At 43.2% G+C, this 21,055-nt stretch overlaps 1 protein-coding gene across 1 annotated transcript in view; it reads left to right on the top strand.

Moving 5' to 3' along the window:
* HPSE2 (heparanase 2 (inactive)) overlaps positions 1-21,055 on the top strand; it is a 232,634-nt gene that overhangs the window by 150,232 nt on the left and 61,347 nt on the right. The window contains exon 5 of the mRNA XM_066601114.1: positions 1,810-1,981. Within this exon, the coding sequence (XP_066457211.1) occupies positions 1,810-1,981 (172 nt within the window). The remainder of the gene's footprint in view (positions 1-1,809; positions 1,982-21,055) is intronic.

The raw sequence follows: 21,055 nt of genomic DNA, 5'->3' as shown, positions 1-21,055 counted from the left end.
AGAGTCCATAGTGTCTTATAGTGCTGAATGACTTGTATAGATGGGTGATCAGACATACAAGAAGAACCAACCATATAGATAAACATCATATGAACCCCAATGTCCTATACCGTATGTACACAGAGCTTACTGTACCTCCCAGACTACTTTATGTTCACAATTGGTCTTAGTTATTAGACGCTCTGTGGGATGACGGCAGTTGTATGAATGGGACTGAGTTTGCAGTACCATTTATGGCAGCTACACAATGGATGGAGCTGTGCTAGTTCCACCGCTCCTGCAAGAAGCTGTTGGCGAGGATTCTGGAAGTTGTTTCCTCACCAATCTGATATTGTTGATGATCTATCCTAAGGATCCCATTGATGACCTATCCTAAGGGTGGGTGACCACTGGGTATCACTATTCCTCTTGTCAACAAGGTGTGTCCCTTACACATAATTTTCCCACACGATTTCTATGTTTTTTTTTTTAATGGGGGCATTTACATGTGCGATTTTTCTCTCATATTACTGCGATAAGTGATGCCAGAGAATTATTGCAGCAGGTCCTGTTTTTGAGCAATATTGCCTATTCTTCCCTATAGGAGCTTTAAAAAAATCGTATTGCGCTGACATGTAGATATGAGTGGGACGCAAATGTTTTTTTACTCCTATGGGAAACAATGGGCAGTTTTCACATGCAAGAAAATCACAAGTGCTGAAATGTGAGTGCGATGCGTCTTTCTTGCAAAACCCATCACACTCGCATAAAAATCACATCTTTGCAAGCGTGATATCCGTCTGAGTTTCTCAGACCGAAAACGCGCTCACATGAAACTCGCCAGGATAAAAGCAGCCTAAGGCCTCATTCACATGAGCGTCGTTTTAATAGGAGCATTCAAAAAATCGAGGCTATTAGAGCCAATGGTTTCCTATGGATTCTTTAAAACAAACCATTTTTGACACGTTTATAAATTTTGCGTTCTATTCACATCGATATTTCACTCCGTCAAAAGACTTGTCCTATCTTTTGACAGCAAAACGCCGGCAGCTCCAATAGACCAATAAACTCCTTTAGTAGTCAACGGAAGTTGGCTGGCAAAGGGATGCGGAGGGAGTTTAGCAGAGGGGAGCGCTGCTAAACAATGACAGGTGCCCCCTGCTGCTAAACTCCCTTTTCGCGGGCAGATAGAGGGAGGCGGAGGGAGTTTAGCTGGTACCTCTAGTAAGGCATTTAATGTCATTGTACATTGTTCTGGCGGTCAAGGGATTTAGGGGCTGCGGCGTCACTGCACTGAAAGACGCCGCAGCCAGCCAGGTAAAATGCGAAAAAAACACGAAGCGCTAAAATGACATTCGTGTGAAAGAGGCCTAAGGCTGTATTTAAATGGGCTTCTTCGGGTTGCGCCTGAGACTGTCAGGCACAACTCGCATCGCACAACACGCGGACACCGCACATTACATGCACCATTCTCGTACGATACACAAAAATGGCGCATACAGCGATTTCTCAGTCTCAGACCGTGGGTGCAAGTGAAAAGTCACTCATGTAAATGAATCTATTCAAATTAATGGGTACCTTTTCCAGGTGAGTTGTGTTCATGTAAATACAGCCTTTCCTTCAATGAAGTGCCAATGCAACACACCCTATTGTCAAGTTGAATGGTTACACCCAGTTGTCAAAGTATTCATACATTTCCAGGAAGAATAACAGAGGAACTGCATTGCAAAAGTCCTAAGAAAAGATTCTCCAGTATGATTATTTTATGAAACAAGTATTTATCTGCATTGCGCAAATCTTACGGCTGATAATCCCACGTTATTCCTGCAGAACCCAACAATTACCGGACGTTAAATAACCGCGCTGTTAATGGCAGTCAGCTGGGGAAGGATTACGTTCAGCTGAAGAATTTGCTGCAGTCTATCCGTACTTATTCCAGAGCACATTTGTACGGCCCTAATATTGGACGACCAAAGAAGAACGTTATCTCGTTACTTGACAGGTATGTATTAGGAATTGTATTATGCAACACTGAATTATTAGCAAAGTATGGCCACTTATTTTTCAATGTTTTTACGGTATATTGATTTATTTGTAGTGAAGATACACATCATAATGATAGACTCTTTGTGGGTTCATTAATTCACCTTTTAGCCAATATCACTTATTTTCTTTCAGAGAACCATATTTCCGCATTTTAAGAGTAAGGGTGCCTACCCACTTGCGATTTTTTTTCCTGCGATGTTTTGCGTTTTTTCTCAAGAGCAATTAGTATAGAATGTGTTCTTGTCCATCTGGTTTTTTTTTTCCGTTTTGTGGGGTTTTTTCACATAGGAACTGTCAGTTGCATATGTGTCCTTATTTTTCTCTTAATGCACCCATGATTGTCAATGGAGGGCTGCAAAAAAACGCTGCGGAAAACGCGCAAAAACGCTGCGTTTTTCACGCACGAAAATCGGCAACGCAAGTGGGTAGGCGCCTTAAGGCAAAATATTGATCCATCGTCAAAGGGATTGTGTCATGAAGATATGGCCCTATTAGGCTTTACAGGCCTATTGCAGACTCCCCTCTACTATCCAGAGTGGAGAGCCACTGACACAGAGTAGCTGTCACTCAGCTCATCGTTTTATGAAGGGGTTGTCCAGCTTTTAACTATTACACAGTAACATTGTATGTAGTTCAGTCTATTACCCATCCGATTTCAATGCATTCATTCACATGAGCGATTTTCGAATGAGTGAAAAAATCATGCTTTCAACACAAGAAAAGATAGGCCTTGACCTATCTTTTGCCGAAAAACGCTGTAAGCTCCCATAGACTCCCATGGGAATTGAAAAAAAAGAGAGTTTACCTGTATCCAACCCTCGGAAAAGAAGACAGCTCCTGCTCTGATATGTCTTTCTTGAGTACCGGTGCCCATAACTGTCGACAATATTCCATGTGTGGTCTGACCAGTGACTTGTAAAGAGGAAGAACAATATTCTTGTCATGTGTCCTTAGACCTCTTTTTATGCACCCTATGATTTTATTTGCCTTTGCAGCAGCAACCTGACACTGGTTGCTCCAGTTAAGTTTATAGTTAACTAAAATCCCCAAGTCATTTTCAATGTCAGTGTTTCCCAGTGGTTTCCCATTCAGTATGTAATTGTGACATGTATTTCCGCTGCCATGTGTATAACTTTACATTTATCAGTGTTAAACCTCATTTGCCACTTTTTGTCCCAAGCCACCAACTTATCCAGATCCTGTTGCAACCACATTCTTTCCTATCTTGTGTTAATTACTTTACATAGTTTTGTATCATCTGAAAATATTGATATTTTTCTTTGTAATCCTTCTTCCAGGTCATTAATAAATATATTAAAAAGAATAGGGCCAAGTACTGACCCCTGTCATACCCCACTAGAACCGGTGACCCACTCAGAGTATGTACCATTTATAACCACCCTCTGCTTTCTATCACTGAGCCAGTTACTGTTAGGGCTCTGGGTGTGGACCCACTGGCTGACAGCTGACCCCAGTGGTCAGAGGTACCGAGGCAGGGAAGGCTCAGATGGGTAATTTCTATAGATGAGCGAGTATACTCGCTAAAGGCAATTGCTCGAGCGAGCATTGCCTTTAGCGAGTATCTCCCCCGCTCAAGACGGAAGGTTCGGGTCCCAGCAGCGGGCACGGAGCTGTGGGGGAGAGCGGGGCGGAACGGAGGGGAGATCTCTCTCTCCCTCTCTCCCCCCCGCTCCCTCCTGCTGACAGCCGCTACTCACCGCTCCCCTGCGCCGGCACCCGAACCTTCTGTCTCGAGTGGGGGAGATACTCACTAAAGGCAATGCTCGCTCGAGCAATTGCCTTTAGCGAGTATACTCGCTCATCTCTAGTAATTTCCCCTTAGCTAAGCAGGAAGATGGGAAGACCCCTGCATATAAGCAGGGTAGGTGTCCTGATAAGAATGGCCCCGCGCTGGAACCTTGGGGCTGACTATCCCAAACAGGAAAACAGGGACAGTGTACACAAAACACAGAAGAGGTCTGACTACCACAGAAACAGGAATGATGCATAGAGTGGACAGAAATGGACAAACACACACAGGTTAAAACATAAGGCAAAGAACATACAAAATAAACAGATACCAGTTCAAAAAACAGAACATTCTTAAGGCAGGCGACCTAGATGCGCTGGGTGTCTGAAGCAAACACACATCAATTCTGAGGCAAAGAAGGAGGGTCCACAGCTCACTTAAATAGGAGAGTGATTGCTATTTAAGCTGCAGCTGGGCTGTGAGCACTGAGAGGGATTAAAGGGGTTGTCCTGCGCCAAAACGTTTTTGTTTTTTTTTCAATAGCCCCCCCCATTCGGCGCGAGACAAACCCGATGCATGTGTTGAAAAAAAAAAACGGATAGTACTTACCCGAATCCCCGCGCTCCGGTGACTTCTTACCTACCTTGCGAAGATGGCCGCCGGGATCTTCACCCTCGGTGGACCGCAGGTCTTCTGTGCGGTCCATTGCCGATTCCAGCCTCCTGATTGGCTGGAATCGGCACACGTGACAGGGCGGCGCTACGAGGAGCAGCTCTCCAGCACGAGCAGCCCCATTCAACACGGAGAAGACCGGACTGCGCAAGCGCGTCTAATCGGGCGATTAGACGCTGAAAATTAGACGGCACCATGGAGACGGGGACGCCAGCAACGGAACAGGTAAGTGAATAACTTCTGTATGGCTCATAATTAATGCACAATGTACATTACAAAGTGCATTAATATGGCCATACAGAAGTGTATACCCCAACTTTGTTTCGCGGGACAACCCCTTTAACTCCCTCATTGCTGGAAGAAAACAGAACAAAGTGTACATTCAAACAGAAGAAGCAGAGCAATGCCCATGTCTGCCTGGAATATCAAGAGGGTGGCAGACACAGGTAGCAGACCTAACAGTTACAGGAAAAAAAACATTAACTCACCTAGAAGTGCTGTCCGGCTCTTCTTTCTCCCTGTCAGTCTTCATCTGTATTCCGGTGGCCGGGGATTGAAAAATCCACGCCTCCAGAAAGCGCTGCCTCTGATTGGCTGAGTGCTGTGACCAGTCAGAGGCAGCGCTCAGCCATTCATTAAATGACAGCTGAGCGCTCAATCATTCAATGAATAGCTAAGTGCTGCCTCTTGTTAGGCCCTATGCAAGTTGGGTAAGGTAATTAACTATCTTTAGTAATTGACAGAAACCTGTTACCTTTAGGTGATCCGCAGGAGGTCCTTGCCCTAAGTTTACATGCTAGTTCCCTGAAATTGTTTTATGGATGTGCCACCTACCTTTAATTTTGGATTTGGTGTCAATGTGTACCATGACCGCTAGATCCTCAGCAGCCCCTCCCAGTGATCTGTCAACCCAATCCGCAATGTGTCTAACTTGAGCACCAGGAAGACAACACATATGTGTTGATATGTAGTGATTTTATTAGCATGAGTAGATGTGCCGATACGCCCAGCTCTTGTAAGGACTGCCATAGAATAGCTACATGCGCTTCATCGACTACATCAAGGCTTTTGAGTGCGTTGACCATGACAAGCTATGGCAGGCTGGAGAGTCATTTTAATTATATGCCAACACAGCAAACTTCAATGAGTTATGTAATAGACTGAGCCACATTTTTCTGACCACTTACTTTTAATGCCATACCTTCTCTCTATCTTTTGTAATCCTAAAATGTTCTCAATATAAATGTAATGTTTATTTTTTTTTTAAAAGCGCAATTCTTGCATTGATCTAGACATTTATGAATGTAGTAATACCATTTTCTGAATGAGATGACTGGGAAATGAGGGGTTTTAAAACGTTTTGCTACCTTCTATTTTTTTCTAATATTTAATAAAATTGCTTTATTCATTATTTTCACTCTTTTTTTTGACAGGCATGCCTTGATAGGCAATATTTCATGGCAGCCCTGGGGACCTTCAAAAGGCCACTGGCTACCATGACAAGGAAAGGGGTGGGCCATTCGGGGTCCCTAACATTGTGGCATTTAACCCTTTTCAATCCACTGTCTGATGTCTTCAGACATTCTGATTGAAGGCTGCACAGCTCCGATGTCAGAAGACGTCCGGCAGGGTATTCTTACTGTTTATTACTGACCACTCTGTTGTCGGGGGCCTCTCCAGCATGTCCCATACTGCAGTACTGGCTCTAGCCAGCAGATGTCGCCATTGTAAAATGGCAGAAAGAGAAGGCCCCCTAGGAAACCCTGAAACCAAAATTGGATTGCAAAGGGTTAAATGCTTCTGTCATAATTGACATGTTAACGGCTGCGATCAGCATGACTGCATGACCAGTGGATGTTAACTGTCGCGGATGGCTGACTTGCGCCATGTATGTCCCAAGCCCACTTCATATACAGATACACAATAGAAAGGGGTTAATATGTTTTTCTTTCTCATACAACACATTTCCCTGTTAACACGACCAGCGAGCATTTTCATGTTTGCTAAAAAAAAAACACAATCAACAAACAAACAAGCATTTCCTCATTCATTGGCTGATCGTTGTTTCTCTTAAACACAAACATTTGGGCGAACATTCCTGCCCAATAATGGAGCTGTGTGAAAAGCCCTTTAATGTACCTTTACATGTGGCGATAGTGGCCCGAATAAGCACTCAAATGATTGATTTCGGGAGATCCCCATCCCACTCCGCCTCCATTCATTTAAACAACTATCACTACTGTGTAAGGCCTCTTTCACACGTGGTCCTACTCCTGCAAAAATCACGCGCGTAAAAAACCTGCGGCTATTACAACCAATGGTTTCCTATGGGAACGTTCACATGAAGGAAGTTTAGATGCACAAAAAGCATCAGAACGTTCCCATAGGAAGCCATTGGTTCTAATAGACGCAGGGTTTTTACGCAAGTAATTTTTGCACATGTAGGTCGCCGTGTAAAAGAGGCCTAAAGTTGTTACACTTAGGCAGCTGACAATCATACTGTATAAAGATATCTTTAGTCTTTAGTAGAGATGAGCGAGCGTACTCGGATAAGCACTACTTGCTCGAGTAATTGGCTTTATCCGAGTATCGCTGTGCTCGGGGCTAAAGATTCGGGTGCCGGCACGGAGCGGGGAGCTGCAGGGGAGAGCGGGGAGGAATGGAGGTATGATCTTTCTCTCCTTCTCTCCCGCCCGCTCTCCCCTGCTCCCCGCTGCGACTCACCTGTCAGCCGCCGCGGCACCCGAATCTTTAGACCCGAGCACAGCGATACTCGGATAAAGCCAATTACTCGAGCGAGTAGTGCTTATCCGAGTACGCTCGCTCATCTCTAGTCTTTAGTGAATTAGAACTAAGCCTGCTATTAGACGATTGCTAGCGACTGCCGCTATCGCCCATGTTTTCCCAACAATTGCTGGGCTGAATCTGCAAGCACAGTTTCGTCTGGCACTTAACGTTAATACAATGACATTAACATCGCTCCTGTAATGACACCCTTAGGCTTCTCTCACATGGGCATTGTTTTAATGCTCAGATAGCCACGCTAAAACATTGCAGCTATACAAGCATTAAGTCGCGTGAACAAATAGCAGCCGCGAGCACATTGCAGGTAGTATTCGCGAGTATGCCTCTTCCACTCCCTCCCCCTCAATTTGCCGGCCGGCTCCCATTGACTGCCATAGGAGTCTATTGGAGCCGCCTGCTTTTTGGCATCAAAAGATAAGACAAGTCCTATCTTTTGACGGAGTGAAATATCGGTGTAAAAAAAACCCACACATATTGCACAATTTTTTTACCACAATTTTTTTATATTGTTCATCTGAAAGAACCTATAGGAAACCATTGGTTCTTTTAGATGCAACAAATATAGCAACCAACAGCACACTATATGACCCAAACTGGGTAGGACAATAAGGAAGCCAAATAATGCACGAGCTGTAGAGATAGGGAGTCCGGATCCTCACTCCCAACGTTTATATAGCTTGAGAAAGATCACATTGTGTGATCGAAACGTCGTTTATATGGAGGAATGAAGACCTTTTTCATTGCACTTTTTTGCCACCTGTGTATGCTGCTGTAGGACTTTCTTTTGGTTCTTTTAGATGCGATTTTTTGCTGTGCATACTCTACGTCAAAATGACGTTCACGTGACAGGAGCCTTAAGAAGTTTTACTGATTTAATTAAGATAGATTGGAAGATAACATTGGTAACTGGGACAACCAGTAATCCCCAAAATAATGGGACTGTTGCAGTTTTTGGAAGTTTTCGAATAATTCATGCCATTTCTAAGTAACAGTAAAGTAACTGAAGTAGGTTACAAAGTAATGCAGCCCCCATACACACTGACAGTGGCCAGTTGACCAGCTTATTGCCATGGCTCCTGAGAGGCACATCCCTGCTAACCAACTATTGATATAGGATAAGTCATCGGTACTGGTGTATCTTGTCTCCACCACAAGTATGGGTGGAGACCTAGTGCTGGGCTGTACCCGCCCAGTGTACGCCCAGAAGTTAGTGATTGGCTGCCTGGGATTGAGGGTTAGGGTTAGTTTAAGTGTTAGGCTTACATTATTAGCTGTTTACACCTAATAAGGTAAGCCTAACACTGAAACTAACCCTAACCCTCCATACAAGGTGACCCATCCCCGGTAGCCTACCATCATGTAGGCCAACAGCTGTTGTCCATGGCTGTGTGGCAGGGAGAGGAGCATGAAGCATACTCACAGCAGTCTCTGCCGCAGGGAGACCAGTACCGAAGATGAGAGTAGGGCGAGGAGATCATTTTTGCGCCGGGGAAACGGGAGCCCGCACTGGCAGTGCAGCATGGAGAGGAGCCTGGAGAACATTTACAGCCTTTTCCTGCCAGCAGCAGCCAACCAGGAGGACGGGAGTGGAGGTACTAGTTTGCCGAGGAGAGCAGCGGGGAGCTCAGTGGCAGCGGTCCCGGCTTCAGCAGTGACCGCAGACTGCACAGGAGCAGTGTCCTCCCTGCCGCAGTACTACCCAATCGGAAGCTAGGGGCGTTCCCTCTTTCTAAGTGCTGTCACACCCCTAGTTTCCAGTGTTGACAAGGTACAACAGTAACTAAGTCATCAATAGTTCAGACCCAAACAACCCATTTAATCTCTTATCTGGGTTCACACCTTTTTTTGCAGCATTTTTTATGCTAATTTGACCAATCCTATTAATTACTATGGGACTTCATTAATGCCGAAATGTGTCAAGTCTTCATCACTACCATTATAATCAGAGTTTTGGTTATCATTGAGGCCAGTGGGCATAGAATTAGAAAACTGATGCAAAGCGAAGTGTGAACCTAAATCTACTTGCCAATCAAAATCTCTGGTTACAAATTAAGCAGACGAAGTCGGGTCATTTATTTATTTAATCGGCCAGCTGATTCATATTGCTAATTTAGAAGTGATGACAGATGGAAAAAGATCCTCTCTATTTAAACACCGATCTCCATGTCTGACTGGGGGAACTAGCCTGGGTAAATTCGCATTTCATGGGAATCAAGTAAATGGGACAATATTAACTGAAGTGTAGAGCTGCATCTTCTTACATATCAATCCCAACAATACCCCATGTCTGAGAAGAGGGGAAGGGTGTATTCATCCCTATCACTTGAGAAAACCGCTACGGAAGTGTGATCACCTAGCATGCCTACAGCGTCATCCACATCTGTGAAGCAGATAGGGCAGAATTACTGTATAGAACAGAGCAATGTACATATTGCAGCTCTGCACTTCAATTGCATCACAAAAATCTGCTGACAGTTTCCCTTTAACTACACTAATATAATCATATTTCATGTTTGCAGTGTATATACACTGAGTGGCCCCTTTCCTAGAGACCCCCTTCTACTAGTGCATTGGACCTCCTTTGACCTTAGAAACCACAGCAGTTCATCATGGCATAGATACTCTAGGGCAGGAATATCGGCCCATACGGACAGGAAAGCTTTTTGTAGTTGCTATAAATTAGATGGAGGTGCTGACATGTTCTGACCAGCTGACAGGAAGGGTTCATCAATTCCTGCTGCTCCCATCAGCACAGTGCAACAGAAATCTGTATTCATCTGACCAGATGATGTTTTTCCGCTGCTCAGTGATACAATTTTTGCGACTTTTTGTCCACTAGAGTCTTGACTTTCTCATAGACAACAATGGGGCTGGATCTGGTGATCTGCTGTTATAGCCCATCCGTGCTAGGGAGTGATGAGTCGTTTGCGAGGACACATTAATTAGACCATCAGCGTTCTATTTCACTTAACTGTGCAGCACATATTCATCAGAACAATTCCTGACCCCCTCCTCTGACCCCTTTCATCGATGAGTTGTTTACATCCACAGGATCCCTTTTTGCTGGGTGCTTTTCCTCAATCACACCATTGTCTGTATACTCTCCACACCGTTACATAAGAAAACTGCACAAGGTTGGCAGGGAAATCCTGGCCCCAGCTAGTCTAGCACCAGGCCTCGTTGGAAGTCATTCAGATCGCTGGAATTGCCATCTAATTATTCATACTGATCCAGTGAAAACTTGTCACATGATTTTATGCTGCACTTTGGGGATAATTTCCATACAGGAAAGCTCCAATTGTGAAAGGCCAGGTGTCTCTAACAAAGTGTAATAAAGTGGCCATTTAGTGTAGAGAGCAACTTGCATCAAAACAGTTGTAATATGGAGAATTTAAATAAAAGTTTAGTTGGTTTAGAAAACCAATTCTTAACCACTTTATTGGAGTATTTTTGGAGTGGAATCTCTCGTTGGTAACCTCCATGAAGTAAAGGAGGGCAGTTCCAGAGAGTGTCTCTTACTCTTGGAGGATCGGGCTATCTACGCATTAGATAGACAACACAGTGATTTCAATAGGAACCGTGCCTTTGCCTTGCTGTAGAGGAGCTGAACACTTTCTGCCAGGTTCCCTCATAGATTACAACTGTTTATGGGGTTCCCTGCAGCTGGACACCCCCTGATGAGCTTATTTTCAGGGGATCCTTCTATTTTTTTACATTGATAAGCTGACCCGCAGCGTCATTTCTACACTGGCTTTCCTGGAGCTGCTATAACTAAGCTCTGTTGAATTCTATCTGTCATCTAGTTCTTAACCAGTTCTCAGTTCTACTTTATTGCTACACGGCGATCCCAAGGCCAATGTTTATTACTCCAATAATGAACCCACATATCACGGCTCTGGCAGATATAGTCAGCCATCTTTGCTTGTTAATATTATTTGCTCTAGAACCAGTGCTTGTTTTTTTATTGCTCAAACAGGATTATTATCAAGATGCATTACGTTACATTCTAGTTGTTCTGCAGTTGGATATAACAAGAACTAAAATCTTAGACTCAGTTTAGTGAAACTACTGTAGACTCTATGTGAAGCAGGTGCGTAACTATAGAGGGTGCAGGAGCCTCAGGGGGCCCATAAGGCCTCTCTTCTCCATGTAAGGAGCCCAGTACTATGAATAAAGCATTATAGTTGGGGGCCCTGTTACAGATTTTGCAGAAGCTTCAAGTTATGCCTCTGTGCAGCATGGTTTAGGTATGGGTACGGGTACAGATACAGACAGAGGGGGGGCCCCAGCTCACGTTTTGCATCAGGGCCCCTGAGCCTTTACTTACGCCCCTGATATGAAGGTAATATATTTCCCTGACAATACTCACTTACATCATCTTTCACAAACGTTAGCACCACCATCTATATCTTCAATGTCTGGTAGAGGAAATCTCCACTTGTATGCTACTGCATCCTTGAGGGTACGTTCACACGAGCGCATAAACGGCGCGTTTTTGCGCCCAATCGTATAAACGTGACCATCTGAGGCATTGGTTTCCAATGTATTCGTTCGCACGGGCGATTTTCTGGCGCGTAAAAACGGCAACCCGAAAAAAAAACGGAACATATGCGACCGAAATACGCGCCAACGCATATTCGATGGCCGAAAAGATAGTTTGCAAAGTAGGAACAAACGATAATACGCTTTCTAGCTCTGGTCATGATCGCCGAAAAACGTTCTTTCCGGCGATTAAACGCTGCGCACGTGCGAACGTAAATACGCCTACGCTCGTGTGACCGCGCCCTTAAAAAGTATTTTACGGTACCTTCACTCATGGCAAGGCATTCCACAACTGAACCCTTGCAGCAATTCCTCTGACAATCCGCAGTGGCCAATCTAGACCTAAATGGTGCAGATTTGACTGCGTTTTGAATTGCAGATTAGCTGCGGAATTTAACCCTTGTATTTGCAGGGTTGAATTCTGCAACATAAATTTGCAGCATAAATAGACATTCTGCAGATTAAGATCTCAGTCAGACGAGCGTTTTTTTTTTTTGTGCATCTATGTGCTCCGCCGATGTGCAAAATGCGTGTGACCGACGCTCCATGCTACTGGAGCAGCTGTGCTTGTAGAAGCGCACCTGCTCCACAAAGTTCTAATTCACAGGGGCAGTAATATTAGAGCCCTTCACAGTTTAGACTGATTAAAATAATTATTTTATTATAGAATGCTAAAAACCATATACCACTCTAGGGCACACCTGACATAGAAGAAAACCAACAACGGGTAGCATACTAGATGGGTTGGTGGCCAAATTAGATTGTAATATTGGCGACCAACTCACATATACTCCAAACAAAGTTACTGTGGGGCCGTGCACTAATGCCCCCAGTGGCCAAATAGTGTAAATAGCTCTCCCTAATTTAATAGGCTCAATATGGATGTTAGTAGCCTATTATGTACCAGGAATATTTGTCAAGGTGACAGTGGGGAATTCACAAAGCCACCTCGTAATAGTGTGGTACTGGAATTAGCGGGAGCGTGTAAGACCTAGTAAATAAACATTACAAGGGTCCTATTTGTTATTACACTAAATGTAAGTTCGGGTGCGGTTCCCTTTATAGGATTGATTCTCCTATTTACTTTAGATGTGAATTAGGGTTTCATTCCCTTTTATAGAATAAATTCTTCAACGCATTTCCCCGTGAATGCCATGGATCATCAGGAAGTGAGTATTTCAGGAATGCACCAAAAGAAGCATAAAATGCTACCCACGAGAGGCAGATTGTGTGGTCAGTGATATATAGGCATGCAGCTTAGCGAGGATAAACTGACCATACAATAGGGGAGCATATAGGATAGAGGGTTAATTTATACCATAGAGGGAGTATACTATGTCAGCCCAGTATTGTATAACACAAGCACATGGGTGCTTAAGTGTCAGGCTGTGCATAGTATTATGGAGGGCTATTGGGTGGATTCACCAGGGTTTTGTATCCCCTGCTCAATCAGAAAAAATATATATGTCTCTGGGGTTCTTAACTCTGCTTTGCTCCACAATGTTCCCCTCATCACTGAACACTGTGACAGCACTATCCCCTTCAGTGATGATGGGACTCCCAACGGGGATGAAAGAATCCCCTGCCACAGCTGTCACAGCTGTGGCAGAGGACCACGATGCTATCCCATTGCTTTCAATGGGGTAGGCGCTGCTGCTGCCCCATTGAAAGCAATGGGCTGAAGACAACCCCTGCAGCAATGATTTTCGGGGGGACCCTTGGAATATAAGCCCTCGCTCAGCTGTAATCCGCAGGGATTAACGGACATCACACAATATCTTTACACCCAGCACAGACCTTACCGGTGCGCATTATAGACACGCATGTCCTATCTTTTGCAGGTGCGAGTATTTTGCGTCTCTAAAAAACGGACATGTGAACACTGCATAGAAAAACAATGGCTCTAATAGACGCAATTTTTTTTTTGCGCACATAAGAACGCAAAAAAACCCCCAGCTCGCCTGACCTAAGACCCCATGTACAAAGGCGTATTTTTGCTGCAGAATCAGGAGTGGGCGTTCGCGAGTGGGCGTAGCATGCAATGCAAAAAGACTCTTCATGCACACGAGCGGAAACTAATTGTGGTTTCCGCTCACGGATGAAAAATCGCAGCATGCACTATTTTCCTGCAGTTCCCGCACAGACAGCTTCCATTGAAGTCAACAGAAGCCGTCCGATCCATGGGAAAAACAGGAGTTAAAAAAAAAATTTCTGTAATTCTGTATTGCGCATGTCCGACGGCAAGCCTCAGTACAGAAAACCATCCGCTGTACAGAAAACCCAGAAGAAGAGAGGTCCGCGCGGATGACGCCACCTGCACACACAGGTACTCACCGCGGTAAGAGCTGGATTCTGTGCGGGATTCCGCAGGCAGAATCCGGACCTGCTGTGAGCATGAGGCCTAAGAATCCGCAGCTCCTTTCAAAGATGCTGAGAATTAGTTGTGGAAAATTTCCACACCACATGAAGGAGATTTTATTAAATCAGCATCAATTCCTGTAGCGGCATTTTCCGGCCCGTGTGAGTACAGCAAGAAAACATGCCCTAGTAGCTTTATTTTATTGTCATGCCTTCAAACAAAAACAACACCAGAAAAAATCACATACAACTTTTTTATGATGTTTGTGCTTTTACTAACATTTTATTGTGGTGGGGTTTTTTGTTTGGTGTTTTTTTTTCTATAGCGAAGCCTATAGGAGAACTCCAAAAGAAAACTGCTAAATCCAGAGCGTGCTGTGATTTAAAAAAAAAAACACAACTAAAGTCAGAAAACAGACTGTTTACGGTACTTTTCATAATTCCCGATCAACCTACAGCTAACATCTGGAATTTGGGGGTTTTTTTGCCGCAAAAAAGCGACAAAGCCGGCAAAAAAACTGAGGAATCCAAAGCGTAGAGGAAGTCTGTCACATACTTTTTGGGATATCAAATGAATACACTGTTAAATGTCTGATAGTGTGAGGAACCTATTGTTATCTTTAGGGCTCATTCACACAGGCTATAAAAATCACGCAGCTGCGTTAAAAAAAGTCGCAGCTAGCAGTGCAGAAAATAGTCTGAATAGATGATCTTCTGCAGCACTAGTTGCAAGTGTCAGGGTCATTGAAATGGCCGAGACTGACGGAAAAGATGAGCTGCTGGAGAGAGTGATGGAGGGAGTCCCCAGGGAAACCCCTTCAGGTTCCCTACATCTCTCTCACCAGTGAAGGGAAGCCCCGCCTTGGAGATGAAGGGGGTTCCCCCAGGGCTTCCCTTCATCGCTAGGGGCCTTCATTCATCTCAGCACAGATACCGGGGTTCCCCTGCAGGGGAGATGAAGGGATTCCCCAGCAGCAGGGAGAGAGAAGTTTCCCTGCAGGAGATAAGGAGGAGTTCTGCCGTTGTGGGGAGAGAGGGTTTTTCCTGCAGGGGGTCTAGTTGGCAAAAAAATGCTGGAAAACGGCATTGTAGTTAATGGATGCTTTTTAATTAACTGGATACATCTGCATGTAAGGGAATATGTTAATGAGTCTTTTCCTTTACATCTGCCATAGAATTTTGAATCCTGCATGAAAATGTCAACCCCTTTCTCCCCGCTATGGGGGAATTCCTCCTTCCCCCTGCATGGAAACCCTGGCATCTGCGCTGCTAGGAAATGAATCTCTCTTTGCCGGCCGGCTCGCATAGACTCCCATAGGCTTCTGCAATTTTATGCCAAAAGATAGGCCAAGACCTATTTTTTGATGCAGCACGGAATTGCAGTCGCTGAATTCCGCCACTGATGTCCTATCCTTTTTCTTGCGATTTTTTAGTGCGGCTACAAATCGTTCATCTGAAGGTTTCCATAGGAAACCATTGGTTCTATTACTTGCGATTTTCTAACACATGTAACTTAGCTGCAGAAAATCGTCCACATGAAGAATGCCTTATTGTGTTTCACTGCAGCTTCATTCACCAGAGATAGGTCTTTATTTTTGCAGGGCACTATATGCAAATGAGTGTTGGACCATCCAGCACTGTCCCTGCCCAGGGCTTAAAAACCGCGGCTATTCCAAGCTTCTGGACGTCGGTCCAGCTGGGAAAGAATCACAGCGCATGTGTCCGCTCGCTCAGTGTGGCACAAGGGCGGTGATAGTGGAACATATAATGTCTCCAGCAGGCGGGCGGTTAAAGTTATACAATTTTCCAGTATAGGTTCTGTAGGAATTCCCCACAGTTTTCTCTGCAGCTGGGCTCTAGAAGTTCAAGGGGCCAAAAAGACCTCTGTGCCACCCGAGAAGATGCAAGTAACATAACCAGCGCATGGTAGATGGGGGCCCTGTTACAGATTTTGCATTGAGGTCCAAGAGCTTCAAGTTACGCCTGTGAACCAGAATATCAATAATTGCCATATGTCTGCAATATGCACATATTAATATACAGTCCCATGCTGAGAAGGTTTAGTGCTGAGTTCAAGTGAAACTGTCATCACCGCAATTTCAGTAATAAACCTGACTTGTTACTCATAAAACTACTGTCAAACATATTAGAATGCTATCTGATTACTGACCGACTTACAAAACCAATGACAGAACGATTACCTGCCTGTTCTCTGACATCTGTCAGCCGAAATCAGGACTCCCTTCGCAGGATGCAAACTTTACCTATTAACCCCTAAAGGACGCGGCTGATTTTGACCCTGATGATACGGCGTGCCTTTGTTTTGCCCCTCCACATTCTGAGAGTCAGAACTACTTACATTGTTCTTTGCTGATGTTGCAGTGTGAGGTCTGGTTTTTATTCACATGCTGCTTTTTAAATCTTTTATCTCTCTTGTATCGTTTTCTGTTGCACTGCAAGTATCAATATAGACTGTATTTACATAGTTTTTATTTATTCATTCATTTTTTGCAAAATGCACCAAAAAATGAAGTCTACTACTCTACTGTTGTTTTTTAACTTTGTTTTCTGAACATCATTTTCTGAACATTTAAAATTAGTACATAGATTTACTGTTAATGTATTATACTAGTTGTAATGATTAAGGGAGCATCTGTATGCGGTCCATGGGGGCATGCTTCATTGAATACCATATGGAGACTGGGTTATCCTACATCTTCCAAGTCAATAAAAACTAAAAAAATCATGCTTGTGTATATGGATTTCTGAGAAACATCTGTATCAGTATCATTTTTCATCCCTAATCTACATGTGTCAAAGAGGTTTTAAAGAGCACCTGTCTGCACCTGACATGTCTTAATTAGAGATGAGCAAATGTGCTCGTTTAGGACAATTACTCGATCGAGCATCGCTTTTTTCGAGTAACTGCCTACTCGGGTGAAAATATTCGGGGGTTGCCGGGGGTGAGCGGGGGGTTGCGTGGGGGAGTGGGTGGGAGGGAAGAGAGAGAGCAAGCTCCCCCCTGTTCCCCACTCCTACCCCCCGCTCCACCCCGCCGCCCCCTGAATCTTTTCGCCCAAGTAGGCAGTTACTCGAAAAAAGCGATGCTCGATCGAGTAATTGTCCTAAACAAGTACATTCGCTCATCTCTAGTCTTAATACTTGTGTTCCCCATGAAATAGCAATTCTGCAGCATTTTTTCTTAGAAACTTACATTGCACTGTTTCTGTGTTATTCTGCCTAGAAATGTATGCATAAATTGACAACTGGGTATTACAAGTTAGGGGTGTGTCTCTACACACTCTGGCATTGTATACAGTGCTAACTGTGTAGGGACACACCCATTTGACAAGGGAAAATGGTCACCTCCAGTTGTCAATTGATTCATACATAGGAGGTATAACAGAGGAACCACACAGTGCAGATGTATGAGAAAGGACGCTCCAGCATCATTATTTCACAGGAGCATTTACTAAAGCAGGCATGTAAGGTTAAAAAAATCAAATACAGTACCATGTAGAACTTCAGTGGTTCCGGCACAGAGCGCGGCACGGTACTGTCAATTTTTTAAATGACTGTGTGCATGAGGCCTTTTTTTAATCCCTCCCCGGTCATGCACTGTATATGTATAGAGCATGTTGCGTATGATTAACAGCCAACACAGGCCTGCAATAGCTGCAACTGGAGATAACTCTGATTGCTGCTGTTAACCCTTTAAATGTGACTGTCAATTCTGACAGCAGCATTTAAATGTCCCGATAAGGACTGAGATGTTCTGAGCCCACCCTTATCGTAAGGTGATTGCAGGATGTAGCTTAGGTGTCATGGCAGCTTTGGGCCCACTGAAGGCCCCCTGGGCTGCCATGAAAGTTTGCCTATTAAGACGTGTATGTGACATGTCTTAATAGGATGCCTGTCAGAATACAGTATAATGTAATACTATAGTATTGCAGGTATTGCAGTGTACTGTATAATCCATCAAATGATCAAGTTCAACTCCCCTAGTGGGGCCCAAAAAAAAGTAATAAAAAAAAAGTGAAATAAAGATTTTTTTAACTACTAGAAAAGAAAGTTTAAAAAACCTTTTACCAATCGTCACATTACAAAAAAATAAAAAATTTGTGTTGCTGTATTCGTAAAAATCCAATTTATTATTGATCCTGCACGAAGAACTCTGTCATAAAAAATACAGTTACAAAATTGCGAGGGGGGGGGGTTTCGGTCACCACATCTCAACAAAAAAATAATCAAAAAGTAATTTATACTCCAAAAGGTTTAGTAATGAAAACTGACGGTTGCCTTGCAAACAAAGAGCTTTCACAGCTTTATTGATGGAAAGATAAAACAGTTATGGGGGACTAACGATGGTGACAGAACACATTTTTTTTCTTTTAAAAAAAGTGTTTTTATTTAAAAAAAAAAGACAATACAAATTTGTTATGGTCATAATCATACTGACCTACAAAATAAAGATTACGAAAATGGTGCAATTGCGTCTATTTGTTCCATTTCACCCAATTTTGAAATTTGTAAAAGTTTTCCAATACATTGAATGGTACCAATGAAAAGTACAACTTTTCTAAAAAGAAGCCCTCATGTAGCAACGGTATGTCACGAGAGATAAAAAATGGAGGATTTTTTTAAATGTGGGGAAGAAAAATTGAAATAAAAAAAAATAGGGGACTGCAACAGAAAGGGTTAATTACTTTTTTTGTTCCACATTACTTTCCTAGTTTTACCTATTTTGGCCTCCTTAGTTGTTGCAAAAATTTTACGAGTCTCAGAGACCGGTACATTTAATAAAACTGAAACATAGGGTGGAAACATTAAGCGGAAGATTCCAAGTCCTCATAAAAGTCTTATTTCTGCTAACAGCAAATTCAACTGTCATTTCTTGTTGAACATAAACATTATAGTTGTACAAAGTCCCGAAGTCTCCCTAGATATTCCCATCCTTCCTCTTGATCAGTGATGTGTTGCATTCAGGTAAAGCTATGTTCCACATGATATCACCAGAATGCTACAGTGCGTCCTGTTAGAAAATGCATATATTAATCTGCTCAGTTCTCCCTTTTTTATCATTCCTTGTGACTGATGTTCTCTCCATTGATCATCTCTACAAACCTGCACTTACCCAACATACTCCACTTTATCTTCAGATCCCCTTGGTCCACACAGCCGGTCAAAGGTGAAACTGAAGGCGGTAACATGGGATCAACGCGATTGGGGAAAAAGGGGCTGATGTTGTCAAAGACACATGCGTCCACATGCACTCATAGTCTGCACAGTGGTTGCCAGGTCTACGGAAGTGCGGAAATGTTCAAAAGAGTAGATCTGTGGAGAACATCAGTAACAAGTAAGTACTTTTATTTTATTGCAAAGAATAGATATATGGCATGAATTATTATTTATGAAAAGCAATATACTGAAGCCTATAGCCAAGACACTGCATGCAAAATAGGAATTTACTAACTTTAGATGCTTTTGTTTTTTACCCAAAATGTAAAAATTGGCCATAAATTAGTTAGAGCTACAGCCAAAGTTTGGCAATCATGTTTCTTTAACTTGGGTGCTGTTAATTGCACGTTTTTAGTGTACGTTAAACGTACGTGAAAAGATCATATGCAAATGTATGCGGTTTTAAGCATATCTGTACGTTTTTTTAGCATGTACATTACATGTTTCCATACAATTGTATACATTTTTCACTATAAATAAAGTTTTGTAGTTCAACATTTTTTTTTGCTTTCAGACATTTGTTTCCATACATTTTCTATTGAATGCAATGTAAAAAAAGTATATTTTGAACCTATATTTTTGTGAAATTAATGGAATGGAGACGTGCATGTGCAGTCTCTTGTTGCCCACACTGCTGGACGCACCAGGGCTGAAATCTCGGAATCGGTGGTAGTCTGAGTGGTCAGATGTCCACCAAACAGCAAGCTATTCCCTATCCTATAGATAGGAGATAACTTGCTGAGATGGGAATAACCCTTATGATCAGTGACGGCAGATTACCTCTATTATCCATGGGAGCACGTGGTAGTCTGAAATGCAAATTTTTTCCCAAAGGCTCAGGCTGCTAAACTGCCCCATCTCCAATACTTTGCAATAAGGATCTGCTTCTTCAAATTGCCTGATGCATAAAAGCACAAGCTTAGCGGAAAGTGAGGGCAAAGGTAGAAATGTTGAGGGTGGTGGTGTTGCAACGCTGGATCCAGGATGCAGCCGATGGAGTAACCAAAGTGTACTGTATTTATTGTAGCACACAGAAAAAAAAGAAGAAATGATCAATGATAAGATAACCATAATGATTTAGGGATTTGACATACGTTTGAGTAACTCAGCCATAACTAGTTGTATTGGCCCGGAGTGGGCACTGCATAATATGAAATGTGGTTGTGTTTTTATGTGTGTATATGTCTTTACATGTTTTAACAATGATAAGGAATTTGGTGATTGGAGATGTTAAATTACCTGACAACTGCAGTAATTAGATGAGGAGGCCTGTGATTGGGTAAGAAAGGAAAGTCCTGCACGGGTTGGCAGTTGGAGAAGGAGTTGGGAGTTAGCAGTTGAGGAGAAAGGATCAAGTAAGAACAGGAGAGAAGAAGACAGTGCTGTGAGAAGGAAAAGGTCTCATTTAATAACATCAAGGATTATAAAAAACAAGAAAGATATAGAAAAGCAGTTTACTGAGAAGAGAAAGATAGAAGCAACAGAGTATTGGGGGAAAAGTGCGGACAGTAGCCACTGTGAACGGGCGTCTGGCCCTAAAACTATGCTCCCATCGTCACCTGCAACCACTCCCCTTCATTCTGGCTATGGCACGCTGCTGCATACTGCGAGCTAAGACATAGAAATATTCATGCCTTGCCAGCAATTTGTAAGAAGAGTAATACC

The sequence above is a fragment of the Eleutherodactylus coqui genome, chromosome 4 (assembly GCF_035609145.1).
Source record: "Eleutherodactylus coqui strain aEleCoq1 chromosome 4, aEleCoq1.hap1, whole genome shotgun sequence".
Classification (NCBI taxonomy): domain Eukaryota; kingdom Metazoa; phylum Chordata; class Amphibia; order Anura; family Eleutherodactylidae; genus Eleutherodactylus; species Eleutherodactylus coqui.
This window is presented reverse-complemented; position numbering and strand designations above follow the sequence as displayed.